Source organism: Cyrtonyx montezumae, unplaced genomic scaffold, assembly GCF_038088225.1.
Source record: "Cyrtonyx montezumae isolate F1298 unplaced genomic scaffold, pur_monq_1.0 scaffold_8, whole genome shotgun sequence".
NCBI lineage: Eukaryota > Metazoa > Chordata > Aves > Galliformes > Odontophoridae > Cyrtonyx > Cyrtonyx montezumae.
In genome coordinates, this window is record NW_027072089.1 from 97,823,239 (window position 1) to 97,840,272 (window position 17,034).

Here is a 17,034-nt window from a genome sequence, read left to right on the forward strand (position 1 = left end):
ACATCTTTTGTTATTGTGGGAGTTGCCTAAGACAGATTAAACACAAGTAGCACAAATTAAAGCTATTCTGGGACTAAGATATGCTGACCTAAAGGAGAAAGGGAAGAATAAAAGCAAGAATGAAAGCGCAAAATACTTGATCTTTGTATGCAGTTCCTTTCAGCTGTTTGAAGCTGCTCCTGGCTTCTTTGCTTGTTACACTTGAGAGATTTTTTTTGCTTCAGCTGAAAACAAGAACTTGAAGTAGTTCTTTGAATCTTAGAAAACTGGGTAGATCCAGTCAAAGTAGTAATCACTGTAGCCAGTGGCAATAGGAACTGCTAATTATTGTACGAGAAGATTAAATAGGAAATGGTTTTGCTTGTTTAGCTTACCAAATAACAGTAGCATTTCTTAACCAGATTTACCAAATGTGTCACTCTATAGATTTCAAAGGAGTGTGTGTGTGTATAAAAAGCATAATAAACTACTTGGAGATAGGAAATATGTCTGTTCTTGTGCTCTGGGCAAACTACATTGCTGTGTCACAACACTGAGCTGCCTTGTGCCTAGTGTACACATGTTCATGCTTTTACTATCAATTTGCATTAGGAATGTTGAATTATGTTTTTAAAGTGATGCTTTCTGTTGTAGGACCGTTTACCTTTGGCTGTGGTAGGTAGTAATACGATCATTGAAGTCAATGGCAAGAGAGTTAGAGGAAGACAGTACCCATGGGGCGTTGCAGAAGGTAAGGCTTTCTTGCTGTTTGTAGCCATTTGAAGCATATTAGGACATTAAGCCTTTATTTGAAATGCTTAATTTAGTGTCTTTTGTTCTGGACACTTATTGAACATACTATTTTTGATTATTCTGACAGGAACAAGGTAAGGGTTCAGCAACACATCATTTTGCAAGCAGAATCTTGAAGTTTTACTGAGGAACTCTAAACTTTAGCTTACTGCAGTTCCTATATAAGATGAGGTTTAAATCAAAAGTCTTTCCTAGCGTCAGTATTTTAATTTCTTTTATATAAAATATAAGCATTTCTGGAATTCTACTTCCCAGGATATTCATATTATAAATGTTAATTTGATGTACTTGACTAGCCTAAATTCAACTTAAAGTTTCTGAAAGGATGTTTTTTAAATGTTTGCATCTTAATTGCTGAGGCATAATAGCAGGAAGGTACTTGGTATTGAATTGAGTAGTTTTTATAGTTCCCTTTTTTTCGTTCATTTAAAATTCTGCTACACTAGAAAATAAGTTTTTAAGATAACGGCTTGTTCTTTTGGCAACCACTGCTTGTGTTTTAACTCTGTTCACCTATTTGAAATGGCACGTGGAAAACAGAGCTTGCAACATGCCATATAGTGAAATAAAGGTTATAAACTTGCATTGTTTTCCATGATTATATTATATCTGCATGTCTTTTTCCTTGTAGTGTGCATGTATTGAATAAAGAGAAGGTTTTTCTCACTGTTTTTGCCTTCAAAGGGCAACGGACTATAAATTCAATGCAGAGCAAAACAGCAAAGAAACCAAGCACAGTATGGACCAGTACTTTAAAGAGCAATGCTGTAGCTCTTTGAAGTGCATGTCTGGCAGGAAATGAGGTTTGGCACAAAGTAAAAACCAGCTGTACCAGAGAGGATCAAGCTTTATTTTAAGGCTCTTGCATTAGTGTTTTGAAATGTACAAAATGGTGCAGCTCTTCTTTATTTTAAAACAAACTTCAGAAATGTTTCAAACACAAGTGGTTCTATCATTTTTGAAAGGGAAGAACTGCAGCCTAACTAAAAGGAGCATCTTAAATGACTTTGCAAGACTGACTATACAGCCTTCCTTCACTTATTTGGTGAATAACAAAATTACATGGAATTCAAACAAAGACTTTGCATCTCCTTTGTGGGGTTGGAGGGAAAAATTGCCTTCACAAAGTCTGCCTTATAAAGATTTCGAGCGTAGCAGGATCTAGGCTGAGGTCTTCCCTTTATGTTTGACCCTTACTGATGTAACTGTAGTGACAGGGCCTCCGAAGGATCATAAAGCTAGTGAGAGTGACAAAACTGTGTTTCTGCTGTAGTAGGATGGCTTCAGGGAACATAAGAATTTGGCTGGTAAGATGCACTGATAACGAGTTACGCTGCTAATGCTCTCCCACTGGTATTGCACAAATTGTGCAAGTGGAAAAAGGCTGGAGGGATTCGGTTGTTGGAATGAATATAGAATGTGGATGGTATCTAAAAAGCCTTGCCTCTGAGCAAGGCACGTTTTTTGGTTGGAGTCTCAAAACAATTTCTCTTTCTGCAGTTGAAAATGGGGAACACTGTGACTTCACAATTCTGAGGAACATGTTGATAAGGTAAGCAGCTTATGGGTAACATTAAATTTTCAGTATGTATCAGAGGAAAAAAGGATTTTAACTCATGAATTCTTACAAATCCTGCATTTTTAAGTGTAAGCATTCACTTCTGGTAAGAGTGCATTTAACCATGTGTCTAGTAAGCGATACTAGTGGGTTGGTGTTTTGTTTTTTAAGTAATCCTCTCTTCCTGATTGTTCTTAACAATTGTGGTACACCATAGGAGTCCAAGTTGTCTGTTAGTGTTGATGTGTACTTATTTGCAGGCATCCTTTAAAATTTTCATTGCTGGCACTTTCTGAAGCAAGACTCCTGTGCTCCATAGTGTTCGGTGCTGAGAAGCTTTGCTTCCTATACTCACAGCAGTTCAATCAATTCATCTGCTGTAACAATGGTTTGTTTGGCTATTAAGCTTTGCTTTTCTCCAGAGCGATGATAGGAAAATACTGGAGGAAGCTCATGTTTATGTGTTCATGTTGAACTTTACATTTATCTTCTGCACTCTTAGAAGACATAAACTTGGAAGTCTTGGTTTGTTTCTTGCCTGCCATAGTCTTATGCCATAGATACCTACTATACCTACTATATGTCCAGCTTTCACATTTATTCTTCATGTATTTGAGAGTTTAACCACAGAACTCTCATTTACTCACATAACGTTTGGAATTACTGCAAACTTGAGATAGGTCAGTGGAAAATTAATCTGGTATTTCTGTGACTTTCCTGTTTGGACAGCTCTAATTTAAATGTGTAAATGATGATATTGTGGGATATGGAACATTAATGAAGGAATATAGTTGAAGTCCATCTGTGAAGTGAGCATATAATAGTTTTTCAGGTAGTATTTTGTGTTTGGGCACTAAGCTGATGAATTACACTTATTGACAGAACTCATATGCAGGACCTGAAGGATGTCACTAACAATGTACACTATGAGAACTACAGAAGCAGAAAACTGGCAGCTGTTACATACAACGGTGTTGACAACAATAAAAATAAAGGGCAGCTAACGAAGTAAGTTCTTGTTATGGTTGTATTGCTCTTTGATTTGTTTGCTCTTTTTATTCTTTTTGGGTGAGTTGGTTTATTGTGGGAGTTCTTTATTTTTGTATTTTATTCCTCAGCTGGCTACCTCTTCATTGCATCCTGGTCTGAACACTGTGCACTTCTGGCTTACTTATTATTTGGTTTTGTTTTGTTTGCTAAGGTCTGCTCTAGTATAACTGAATAGGTTAAAAAACATGAATTTGGTTAGAATTAACTCTGAAGAGGAAACATTTTTCCTGTTTCTGTTTGTAAGTTATCTATCATTGGTGTATAATGGAAAGTTTTACTGGATTACTGTTTCTATTTTTGTACATATATACTACCTTGGGCATTATTGGCTCTTATGAATGCTGAATCATCACTACCTGGGATGCTTCTGAGAGAAGTGTGGGTTAATAATCTGTTTAGAAACTTTAACAGTTGTTGTCATTGACATTCAATGACATTTGTTACTGAGTGGCCAACCTGGCTGTTTGTAGGGGTGCTTATTGTGACAGGAAAATTATTGCAACATCTTTATCTCTTGTGGGAGTGAAGTTGCAGTGCAGGTGGTGGTGGTTACTTTCTAACCCCTAAATCATCTTGACTGCCTCTCACAGTAAGGAGTATGCCAAACTCATGAAATCATTGGAAGATTTAAAAGGAGGCTTTCTTGTATGCTTCATGTAGAATGCTATTTAAAAATAGCCACACTTTTTAATACAAGCATTTTCTCAGTGCTACACGTATCAACAGTAATTAATGATTAAATTATTACTAATTTAGTGATGCTCTTCTTTCTTGTGACATATTTAGATATAAATTTCTTAACCAAATCACAGGATGCTCTTCTGTTTAGAGCCAGTGATATGCTAAATTACAGCTGTTTTTCCTGAAGGGAAAAAAAGAAAAGCTGCTCATCATTAAAGTGGAGATAGCTGTATGGACGCTACAAAGCCATCCTTTCAGTAAAGGACTTTCCACTTGACTGTATCTTCATGCTGTGAAAGTTACTGTGAGAATGATTTAAGTGGGCACAATGTTTCATGAAGAATGAGGAAAATGAGTTTTCCTTGCTTAGCATTAAAATAAATAGAATGGATTATGTTAGTTAAATCAAGTCTTCAAGAAGCACACTGAAATTTGGGCAAAGTTTTTTGTGAAGTCAGGTCTTAGAATAGTGTGTAATACAGTGGTTACTTCTCACTGCCATCTTAGTACTGATTTGCAACTCAAAGCTCCTGGAGATGTGTAACAAGTATGTTAGAATTTTCTGAAGCTATTCATAGCAGTGCAGTGTTAGGGCTGAGAGGGGAGGAGCTCTCAGAACTAAAATTACTAAACGAAGTAGTCATTGTGGAAAAGATTGGGGCGGATGTAAGGCAGCTTGCACATTTGAGAACAAAGTAGCACAAGCAGGGAAGGAAACGCACTTGAGTGCAAGAACTGGAGCCTACTTTCTCTTCCTGAGGTGATAATATTAGTGGCAGTACAGAATAAAAAATGCTTCATTTCCTCTGGATCTATCTAACTTGCTGTTATTACTTTTTTTTTATATACTGTTCGCTATCACTGCACTGAAAAGGGAAACATCTTCAATTTAAATTTTGGATATCATAGGAAATTGTTATGATTTTCTTTTTTATATGGTGTTTGCTAGCATTTTGTCTCCTTTCCCCAGTCTCAGTAGCTTGTTTAGATATAGAAAAATCTTGGTTTTGGTAAGAATATTTACTATCCCTTGTGTTTTGTGCCTGCATATATTTTTGTTAGTCCGTACCTGTGAACTTCTCCTATTACTCATATCCATATTTTAAAAAGTGTTATTTTTTTCCCCATTCTGAAATGTGAGATGTATTTCTGCATGAATGCCTATTCCAGAAAATTTCAAAACTTTACGTTGTCCATCTTTGCCAATCAGTTACTGAGGTCTCTGCTGAAACTTTTTTTCACTGGAGCTCATGCTCCAAATATCTAGAACTACTCTGCTTTCAGAAGCATGCTTAGTTGCCATCTTGATCGCTGTGCTGTCCCACCAAAATATTTGTAGTTGGAAGAAGCCAGTTTTCTCACCGGGAACATTGTGGCACAGAATCTGTGAGGTGAACAAATAGAACTGGCTCATTCAGCCATCAGGTTTTTTTTTTTTTTTTTTTCCTTTTCCTTCGTGAAAAAATTAATCAGTTTGATTCAGTCACCCAGAAGATGGCAGTCTCTGTTGCAAACCTGTAACAAGTATATTGAACCTTTCATTAGAGGATTTCTTCAAACTCAGGGTGACTTTTTTTTTTATTTTTATTTTTTAAAGTATGAAAGTATCACGAATGCACATACTGGTTATGAAGTAGCTGATGCTATTCTTCTCTTGCTACTGTATCTGTATGTTTAGTTACCAGCCTTTTTTTATCTTTTAAGCTTTAATGTGCTTCTTTTGACTTAGATTCAAACATATGAAACACATCAAAGATAAACGAAGCAGCATAAAGAAAATTTTCCTAGTAACCATGTGTCTTCCTGGAAAATAATTACAAGGAGGAAGAGCAAATATTAATGCACACTATCCGTGCATCCCTGAGGAATGTTCTGTTTGTCTGCTTGCTTTTTGAAAGAACTGTCTGCCTCAAAATGGGGTAATATTTAACTTGCTCTCTGGAAATCCGATTCTTTAATGGGAGACAGATCCTGTGTCTCTTATCTGAGGATGGAGACAGGCTCTGCTGCTGTCTGGCAATATTATGAGCATTGTGTTAAACATAGATGCAAACTCTAGCTCTGGGAGCTCCTGTGTTGCTCATCCCTTTTGTAAACTGGAAGGATATGTAAGAGGAGATTGTATGGGCTGTGGTGCTTGGACTTCTCCAAAAGCGTCTCCTCCTGGCAGCTGGTGAAGACTGGATTGACCTTTTCACTTTAAAAATAGATTGAAAGCTCAAGAGATCTTTATTTTTCATGCAACCATTAACTTGTTTTTTGAGCAGAAGTGCAAATGTGAAAATGAGTACGAGTATGCTGTGTGAGTTGTAATGTTGTGCGGATGACTTGAAGCAGCGTGTTCAGCACAGTTATCTTTGACTTCTCTCCTTTGCTTTGATGAAACTGTAATCAACTGTTCTACAGGCAGTACGTCGACCTAAGAGCAGTCTGAAGCATGCACCATGATGATGTAACCTTTTTGTGTTTAGTGTCTGATCTCTTCAAATTGTTGAGATAAAATCTCTCTTAATAAAAAAATCATCGAGGGTAATCTTCAGGTATATAAATAACTTCTCTTCATACTCTGCAGTAATTGTACATGAGCACTATGTGCCATATGCTGAAATTTGCCTTTGCTCTGAAATTTGCAGTTCTTAATTCGATGAATCTTTGCAGTTTGCTATATGAGGTTGATATTTTCAGTGAGCTTAGTCATGTTGTACACTGTAAAGATGATCCTGATCTGGTTACTCGTCTGTTCAATCAACTGGCACACTGGGTCACAAAATACACAATGCACAGATTCTTCTAACCGCCTAGCTTAGACTACTTCTAACTCCTTTTGAACATATTCTCAATATTTTGATAGCCTTATCAAATCATCAAGATTCTCTGCTTCCTTTTCACCAGAGAGAAGGAAAGGTAGGATGAAGCACCGTGCTGTGAGGAAGTAACAGCTGCAGTGAAGCAGAGCTGAGCACAACCTCCTGTGAGACCTCTGCTGGCCATTGACTGAAGTGCTCTTTTTGCAGCACAGGAACATTAGAGCTTGATTTTAATGTAATTACCCTTAATAGGTGACAATTTTTAGATAAGCCTCGATATGGCTTTGGGTTCATAGAACTTGTTTAGAGCAAGTCGTTGTTCATGTCACTAAAATATTTAAAATTGCTTTAAAAGCACTATGTATTGTAGGTAAACTATTCCTGATGATTTCTGCACATCAAATCTGCATTAATTTTGACGTGGTGTAGTGACGTACTAACTGAATTTTAAATATAATGAGATTTAACTAACAGACTTTCCTTTCAGTGTGAAAAAATTTGCTTTTGTGGGAGCAAATAATTAGCTTTAGGAATCTATTAATAATGAATTTACTTTTTAAATTACTGCTTTTTGGTTTTGTGGTTTTATTTAAGCATGCTAAGCTAAGCCTCTGTATTTTTTGTTTTTTAGATTTGACACAGTTGAAGGCATGTAAGTGGTCATTTAAATTTTTCCAAAAAAATTTAGACAAAAATTCTTTAAACACAAAAAGGATTTTACTGTTTAATGGTTCAAACTTAAAACAATTTTCTGTTGTCCAGCTCTTGGCAATGTTTTTTTTTTCCCTAGCTGTTTTTTGTTGTTCTAAAGCTATGCTACTATAACCTTTAAGAAGTTATAAATATTTTCAGTGACAAATATCTCTGTAAAGCTCTTTCTCTTTAGAAACTTCTTGGCTAAGCCTCAAAACAAATATGGTCAAAGTTCAGTAATGAGCATAGAGGGCTGTTTTCAGCTCATAAATGATGAAATTTTCCCTGTTTCCATCTCAAGATCCATCGTATTCATATAGATGCTAATAAAGAACGAGTGGAGTTTTCATGCTTACCTGTAAATTTACCCATCTTCATTGGACTGAGAAGTCAGTCACTTTATTCTTTTCTGACTGTGGTTTTATCTTATTACTGGCTTGCAGAGGTACCACTTTTAACAGAGGGCTGTGTTAACATACATTTAACTGATCTAACAGAATGTTTTACATCCTTGCTTAGTGTATTTTAGCTCTTTTTTGTTCAATATCTTTTATTTCAGGTTAAAATAATACAAAGGTAAAAACCTGTGGCAGGTACTTAAGCCCTAACAAAACAAATTGTGACCTCTGTTGAAAAGATCTCAGCCATAAATGCTGCTTGTTAGCTTAGCAAAGTTTCTATGCAGACTACATTTTGCCACTCTATCAAATACAGCTTGCATGAAATCCCTTTAGACTACTAGGCTGTCAGTAGGACAGTACTGCTTCCCTTTCAGATCTGTCCTAGGTTAATCTAGGAGCAGACAAGTTTAAGAACTTTATAATCCTAAAAAATAGCAACAGTTCAATAGTTTAATTTTGACAGCTGATTATCTTACACAAATACTGCTACTTACTTTCTCTTTCATCATCTTACGTGAACATTTTTTGTGTATTTTTATATGTGACCCATGTTGAAACAAAATTTCTCCTTGACTGAAGTTGCTATCAGTTGGCTGTTTATTTAGCATTAGACTGAGGATCACTTTAAGTTCCAGGCGTTTGCTTCAAATTTTGCAAGTATTAGTTCAGGTTTAAGTTACTTTTTTTAATAGAAGAGCCATTTTCTTACTTCTTACCACTCCCATTTACCACCTTTAAAGCACATTTAAAAATGCCAGTATTTGACTAGGAATTAGTACGACCTTGACAGTGAACAAGCAGTAATGATAAGCAGAGCCATTAACAGTCCAGACAGGTCTTAACAATTTGATACATAAACTCATTCCTTTAAGAATGACAAATGCTAAATCAAAATAGGCGCTGCTAATTTTATTTCAGCCATTGTTGCAAGTTCCTTAATTAGATGTCCCCAGTTTAGGGGGTTTTATTTGTTTTTAAGCACTGAAACAAAAAACATTATTGGTAGAACATAAATTTGCCACCACTAATTCATAATTCGCAAGAGTGAGCAAATTTTGCATATGTTACAGCAGATATCCTCTGCTTGTTGATTTTAACAGTTCCCTGTATATTTATCAGTTCTCCATTTCTAAAGTTGATGTTCTTTTATTGGATGTTTCTTGTGAAACTTGCCATTTAAAACTTGTATCACCTTAATGTGAGGTACAAGCTTATATACATCTTAAAAAATGCTGTAGAGTTCAGAAAAGTAGTAACCATATCATATACAAGGAAAAAGTTCTGCATTATTTTTCTACTTTAATAGTATTTTTCTAGAGTCAAGTCATCCAACTAACACTTTCATGAATAACTGATGTTCCATTGCCCAAAAGCACCTTCAACACTGTTGTAATGCTAAATTTACACTCAAAATCACTTTGAACAGTGAAAATTCAGAGAGAAATTGAGACTTTAGTCTGCAACACAGTTAAAATTTCTATTAATGCGTTCTACATAAAGGTTCTGTCCATTAATATATGCATATTCTTGAACTGTAAAGAACAAGATGCCTGAAGATCACTTGGAAGATGCTCATTTTTTTATTACTTCAATTTCTTCCCTAAGCATGACCAGGTTTTACCTAAGATTAAAATTTTTTTTTAAATTGCTTCTTTAATTTTGATGCAAGATTTATCAATTGGGGGAGAGATACTGTATGAAATGTATTTTATAGAAAGCTTAATAGTTAATATAATAGTATGAAGTTAATTTAAGCTAGCAGTGCATATCGCTGTGCTGTTTATTTTAATGCTTCAGCATTTTTATCTTGTTTTTCTTGCAGATGCCCTAATGTAAGAGGGGGGAAAAAAAAGTTATTAGCTAACTTCTTCTTCTGGATTTATGACAGGAGCCCACTGGCACAGATGGAGGAGGAAAGGAGGGAGCATGTAGCCAAAATGAAAAAAATGGAGATGGAAATGGAACAGGTGTTTGAGATGAAAGTCAAAGAAAAAGTACAGAAACTGAAGGACTCTGAAGCTGAGGTAATCAGATATCCTAAATATCCTTGAAGCCGAACGAATAAAGAGATGGCTCTTTTCTCCAAGGTCTTTCAACATTTAATGTTTAAAGAAAGCTTGGTTATTCTTTATTCCCAGCTTGTTGTCCCCGCTGCAATGGTGTAAGCACAAACTTAAAATGTAATTTTGACATTCATTTACACGCTCTTTTCATTGTCACTGTCACGGTACATTAGAGTACTTCATAATTTTCTTACCTGCTTTTTTCCTCTTTCTGTGGAGGACCTTTCTGTACCTGTATCCTTCAGTGTACTTAAAGTTCTTGAGACTTTGATGTTTTCACACAAGCTGATTTAGTAACAAGAATTGGCTTTACACACTGAAGAAGCATTTCAGGAATTCCTGGTACAATGTCTAAGAAGGCATCTAGGTGAGAGTAATGAGGTAAAAAGGCAAGCATGTGTTGTTGGCAGCATTTTCATGTCATTTGAACGTATGTAAATTTTACACATATTTAACTCTTAATTTTGATCTCATCCAGTTGAACTCCTGACAGTGCAATTATATTTATGGGTTTCAGGCAGCTCTTGAAGTGCTCATTCTAAGAGATTAATATAAAATTACATCATTTGGGTAGAAAGGAAGGGTTAAGTTTTGAAGAGGCAGCTTCTCTCAAGGAGTTCACTAGAGGAGTTCAAAACTGTCGAAGTTCCTGAGGACAGGTTGGCTCCAGATTTGAGGGAAAGAGGAAACTTGGCAGAATAGGTGAAATGCTTGCCAGTCTGGGTATTGTAAAGAGCCAAGATGTACTGCACTGGGGAGAGGGAGGGGAAAAACAAACAGAAACAAACAGAAAAACAAAACCATCAACTTAGGGTTCTTTTTGTTTAATTAAGCACTGATGATCTTACATTTCATAGATTTTTGTCTTAAATCTTTTTGAATTCATTCATACCTCTGGCATCCACAGTGTAATGGGGCAGTAAGCTTGAAGTTAAATTATGACATTAAAAACAAGGAAAAAAAAGCTCTTTATTTTCATTTTTCCACTTATTACCTCCTGACTCTTTCATTGATTGTGTCTATATCAATTTTTAATTGTTCATGCAATTCATTTTTTTAACTCCTTCTCCAATCATGACTTTATCATACATTGTCATTATATGTCTCTATATGTTCAAAAGTAGACAGTAGATAGTTCTGAGTTTGAAGAGTTTTTAAGTGTTTTGAAGGGTTTGTGTAAGACAAAGGCACACAAGATAGAAGAATAGGCAGTTCTGTTTCTCTCATTTAGAAACACTTGTTAGACCACTTGATTAGGATTACTTTTCCTCACAGTGCTTCTGTTCTTGCATCCAGGGCATTTGATTGCTGTTCCTACCAACAGGAGTGTCCAGAAGAGACTTGTTGTGCTGTACTGACAGTGCAGACAATTCACTTTGATAATGCTACTAATTCATTTCATTAGTAATATTGGTAATTATTCATATAAATTAGTGAATAAATTAATAAATCAGCAATGTCTTTCTAAACAGATCCGTAATGTAGATAACACTGTAGGACAAAGACAGTGGGATTTTTCTCCTTCAAAAGTCTAAGATACTATTATTTTATGTGTTACTGATATTCAGATGTTTTATGATTTAACATGTACGTTAGATATTAAAATATTCTTGAATTTACTTTTGTTTGCAGCATCTAACTGCCTACTACTCCTGTTTGCAACTCAGGCAGCATTTGCAGTGCTTTCTGTGAGCTCTAGGATGTGGTTGCTTTTTGTGTTGGTTTGTTGGTTTTTATTGTCTGTTACTGATACTTACAACCTTAATAATTTTGGTCCAACAATGACTTGCTCTGATGATAAACTGTACTACTATCTCACTTTGGTTGCTGATGTTGTTTGTTGTAAATGCATTGCTGCTGTGTTTTGTGCCCTTACTGAATCTATTCTTGACTTTTTTTTACAGCTGCAGCGACGCCACGAGCAAATGAAAAAGAATTTGGAGGCTCAGCACAAAGAACTAGAGGAAAAGCGTCGCCAGTTTGAGGATGAGAAAGCAAACTGGGAAGCTCAGCAACGTATTTTGGAACAACAGAATTCCTCCAGGTAAATTGATTCTAGCTCTTCAGTTCACAATGTATTGTTTTGTAGCTTTCTGTTACAAGGAGACTTCCATACTAATAAAAGGTGTTAGACAGAGAAATGCCTCTTAAAATGCATGAAAAATCTGAAACTGCACTTAGTTACAGAATACTGGGAGTAGTGGGATTATTGTTAGCTTCTAAAGCATGTTTTTAATCTGGAAAAAAAACTGTATTCATACATAAGTAGATCTATCTTAAGAAAATTACTTGTTTGAAAGTTAGATTCCATCAGACTTGGGAAGGATAGAGAGCTGAAGCTTCTGGAATTAAAGCATTTCAATCTTGTAGTTCATAGCTGGGGGAGTACTGTGGTCAGTGCTTAAGTTGACTTTGTGTTAAAGTACAGTGAACGTAATAAATGTCCACATGGTGCGTTGCAACTTGTAAGACGTGACAGAACGCATAATACGTATACAAAAAGTGACTTTGTAAAAAACACACGACTTGTATTTGGCATTTAACTATTTTGTTTTTAATGTTGTTGTAGAACCTTGGAAAAGAATAAGAAGAAAGGGAAGATATTTTAAATGCATCCATTTGACCACCAGTTATGTATTAGTTGCCAATATACCAGCCTGGACATCAGTGTTTGTTGGATCCGTTTGACTAATTTTGCACCAGTTGTATCCATAGTAATGGATTTAACAGCATGACAAATTTCTGTTAATTTTGATGGAGAATGAGATGCCTTGAATTGTCTAGGGTGTTGTGTACTTGGAAAAGTAACAGCTCTAAGTACCTTTTTCCTTTTTTTTTTCCTTTTTTTTTTTTTTAACAGATGTCATTTTAATGCAAAAGGAAACATTTTACTGTTGTACAATCATGTTCTGGTGGTTTGACGGTTTACAGGAGACTCAAATGCAAGGACTCCAGACGGTTTTTAGAGAGGATAAATTGCCATAATATGATGCAAACGATGCTTCCCTACTATTGTAATACGAAAATTCCATTCAGTGCAGCATATACAATAATGTAATTTAGTCTAACACAGTTGACCCTATTTTTGACACTTCCATTGTTTAAAAGAACACATGGAAAAACAGAAGTTGTAGGCTTACAGTGCACCTAAGCTTTTTATAACAACCCTTTTATGTTTTGGATTCTTTAAATATATGCTATTCTCATTTAGTAACTTCTTTAGCCAGAAGGATCTCATTACTGCTTCATTTTTGTAATAACGTTTAATTTAGATATTTTTCCATATATTGGCCCTCCTAAATAGAGTATAGCTTCTTTCAGATGGTAGGAACCAGTGAGTAAATCTTTCCTTTAACTCCCTTTTTACATTTTATGGTAAGTAGCAGGAAAACGCATTTATAGGTCATTTCTAGGCAAAATTGTGGAGTTAACTACCAACCTGTTTCTACCTGTGTGCAGTCTTTCTTTATTCTACTAGAAATGGGAATATGGCCTCAAGAAAAAAATAAATCACCGTTTCGCATTTAGCTGTATTCATATACTGCATTTCTGTATTTTTGTTTGTATTGTAAAAAGTCACATAATAAACAATGTTGTGATGTTACAGCGGTGTCAGCGATTTTAAAGGAGTCGTGGAGCCAGTAAGTAGTGCTTTGACTTTCTCCTCCATCTGGATTTGATTGCCATCTTTGGTTTGTCTGAGGAATCACCTTAAGGCACAGAAGATGTCTGTAGGTTGTTGGGCTGTCTTTGCATCCGGGGTGAGCCAGCAGCAGGGTGCCAGCTGCACTACCTTGGCAAAGGAAGAATCCCTCTTGCCCAGGAGAGGGCAGCAGCACTCTATGCACTCCTGCTGTGTCAGACCTGCTTGGGATCCTGGGCTCTCACCTCTGCAGCGTCTCTGTTCTGCCTCCCAGCAGCTTTTATGTGCACCTAGCAAGGCTGTGCTGCCACAGAATAAATATTCTGTAATGTTTTGGTTTATATTTGGATGAGAGTTTAGAGCATCTAGAAGTATTCTAAGTTCTTCTTGGAAAAGGAGCTTTTTTTCTTTGGGGAACACTTGTTCCTTCTGAACCTGCTTCTTAAAGTTTGGGCTGTGCCAGAAGAATATGAACTGGCCAAAAGTTGGAGTTCTTCTCCAGAGTTTCTGCACTCTCTTAGTTGCAGTAACTAAAAATACAATCAACTTGAAATAGTAGCTGTCTAGCCAATAGAAAGTGTATAAGTGCTGTGTTAAAGCCCATTTTTTTCCTTCTGCTGAAGATATCACAATGTAAATGCTTAATTTCTGTCTCACTGTTAATAGCAGCTCCAGTTGGCATGTAGTTGTCACAACTCAGCACCAGTGGCAGAGGCTTTGGTGTGTCATAGTTGGGCAGAAGCCAAGTGCATCCAGGTGTCACTGGCTCGTGCTGTGTGTGTCTCTTGTGTCCCCTTACCATGTGCTCTTAAATGCTGCCCACTGAGGTGAGACACAGAATAAGAGGCAGTTAGGAGCAGTTCTGTACTTCAGCTGGCTGTTTCGAACATAGTATCTTGTAGTCACGTAGTATCCAGGCAGTCAGGAGGCTGACAAGACTGCAAGTGGTGCTACTTCTGTTTTAAGACCTCAGTTCAGCTTAGAATGTGTTCTGTTAAGCAGAATTGTGAGGATGGGAAAGGTATAGTCCTGTTGTGCACGGCAGTGGAAGCAAACTGCTGTGTCAGCTTTTGGGCTAGCCCATACATTTATGTTTGTATATTTATTTTGTATAGAGATAGATAGGAATGCATGTGTGTATATATGTATATAGCATAAAAAACCCAAAGACCACAAAACTAGTGCTTTCTTTCTCTTGTGGAATGAATCTCATTGGGCTGCTTATCTGTTCTGCTTCAGCATCCTGAGTAATCTGGGTGCTAACGTTGCTGCTTCCAGCATGAAGCACTGCTGTTGAGTTCAGACGTAGCGCTGTTGCAGGTTTCAGTTTCACAGCAGTTTTCCATTTGGTGGTTGCTGACAGCTGGAGCCCTTTGTGATCACTCAGAGGCCTTGTGCTGTGCCTCTCAAGTTCGGGTTATGACCTTTCATCACCTGAGTGGTGACACATGGACACACATGCTCACGCTGCTTAGGCAGCACTAACACTATACCCCCGTTTGGCATCCTGGGGAGTGAGGCAGTGTTCTTAATATCCAGAATAAGGACAAAAAGGTCCTTAATTCCTTGACGAGAGGGTTGTTCTTGTCCTGTTGATTCAGTATGCTAATAAATCAACATGGATACCAAGAATGGGCTGGGAGAATATCAGCTTGTGCTTGGGAAATCAGCAGAAAGTGTAGCTGAACCTGTAGAGCCAAGTGGTGTATTAAGGGCTCACCTTCCTAGTTTGCACGGTGTTGCTGGGCTGCTCTTGTCCCCAGGCAGTGAGGGCAGGCTGTTACCTGCACAAGGTAAGGACAGCCTTTCCCTCAAGGGCTGGCTTTTGCATGGGAATCTTCAGTTTCCTGCCAGAGTCACCTTCATGCACTGAAGCTTCTCTTGATACAGCTTACATTTCTCTAGTGCCAGCATCTCCGTTTCCCAACCTGATGCTGTTTAAGGTTCAGTAAATGCAATTACTGCCTCCTCTGTGATCCAATTGTGATTCATCCCATATCCTGTCCTCCCAAGTGGCTGCTGGGTTTGGTGGCCAGCCAGCACGAGGACCTGCTGTGTTGCTGCTCCTGGAAGGGGCTGCAATGAGGCGTTGTACTGTGGTTTTTCCCGTCCGTCTTCCTGTGGCCACGTGGTTGTTTCTCCAAGGCAGTGTGCAGCCGGTGTTCCTGGCAGCTTGTGTGGCTTCCAGCTAGGCCCAAATGTTTTTCTTCTGAAATGTGAGCTATATTCTCATAAAAATGGTAGGAATATTCTTCAGAGGATGGGAATTCGATTCCTCGCCCACTGGCTATATCCACTTTGTGATTCTGGAGTGACACCTGTGCCCATCGTATTTTGTTTCAGGCTGTACGGTAAGAAATTGCTGACAGACGTAGGCAAATATGATAGAAATCTTATCCCTTCTCCTCACGGCAGGGAGAGCAACTCGAGCTCTCTTATCTCTCTGTGACGTATCACCTCCGTGCTGTCATGCAGAGGGGTCTGAGCAGCCACAGTGCGCTTTGTGCAGCCAGGGCAATTTCCTAATGGAGGTGATCATCTTTCTGTGTGTGCTAAGATAGCCAGGCTGTGTAAATCAAGATACAACTTGTGGGTTTTTTTGTTACTAAGAGAATGTCAGTCCCCTGGCTTCTCCGATCCCGTCCTCAGTCAGCTAGCAGTAGCCTCTGTGGAAGCCAGCGGGATGGGAAGAGCAGCTGTATGGCAGCATAAAACGTGAACTTGTATGGCTTTTCAAGCTTACAGATGGGTAAAAGAGATCTGTTTTCTGCTTGCAAAAGCTTCCGTGTAGATATTAAAATATTTAGTTCCTTTTGGGAGCTGCTGCATCGCTGCTTCTTCCCATGCTGCCTCATCTGTATGCTTCTTGTGCACCTGAGCTGTAGCAAATGCTGAGCAGAGGTGGCCCAGTGCTGTAGCTTCAGCTTTTAGAGCCCATCCTCCCACCTGGCTGCACCTGCAGTGGCACGAGCTGGTTTAGGGCCAAGCCACCCACCAGCAAAATGCGGGCCCTGTTTGTTTGTTTGTTGTTTTAAATCCTGCCCGACGTGGGTACGTGTATATGCTCTAATCCTCAATACGTGACCTAATTCTTTGACTTGCAAATCAGGGCAGCAGTTTGCTACCTGCTCCTGTCGTGTTTAGCTTAAACGCTTCTTACAGCTCTTCAACACCAGCAGTAATAAACGCTTCTGTCTCAGAAGCGTTGGACCCGCAGACCTGACGCAGCCTGGCTCCCTGTTGTCCCAGGAACAGCAGAGCAGAAGTGGCCCTGAGCGCCCTCTTGAGGGGCTTTGCTGGTGAGGCTGCAGCTCTGATTGCAGAGAGGGGACTGCGGTAAGGAAGG

General features: G+C 38.0%; 1 protein-coding gene across 2 annotated transcripts in view; it reads left to right on the forward strand.

The window, feature by feature from the left end:
* SEPTIN7 (septin 7) overlaps positions 1 to 13,649 on the forward strand; it is a 51,920-nt gene extending 38,271 nt beyond the window's left edge. The window contains exons 7-13 of one of the 2 annotated variants that reach the window (XM_065752362.1): positions 634 to 730; positions 2,293 to 2,344; positions 3,233 to 3,358; positions 7,520 to 7,540; positions 9,871 to 10,006; positions 11,950 to 12,089; positions 12,615 to 13,649. In XM_065752362.1, coding sequence (XP_065608434.1) covers positions 634 to 730; positions 2,293 to 2,344; positions 3,233 to 3,358; positions 7,520 to 7,540; positions 9,871 to 10,006; positions 11,950 to 12,089; positions 12,615 to 12,654 — 612 coding nt within the window. In that variant the 3' untranslated portion in view covers positions 12,655 to 13,649. The remainder of the gene's footprint in view (positions 1 to 633; positions 731 to 2,292; positions 2,345 to 3,232; positions 3,359 to 7,519; positions 7,541 to 9,870; positions 10,007 to 11,949; positions 12,090 to 12,614) is intronic. The other variant, XM_065752363.1, reaches the window with a different exon arrangement.
* The last annotated feature ends 3,385 nt before the right edge of the window (positions 13,650 to 17,034 follow it).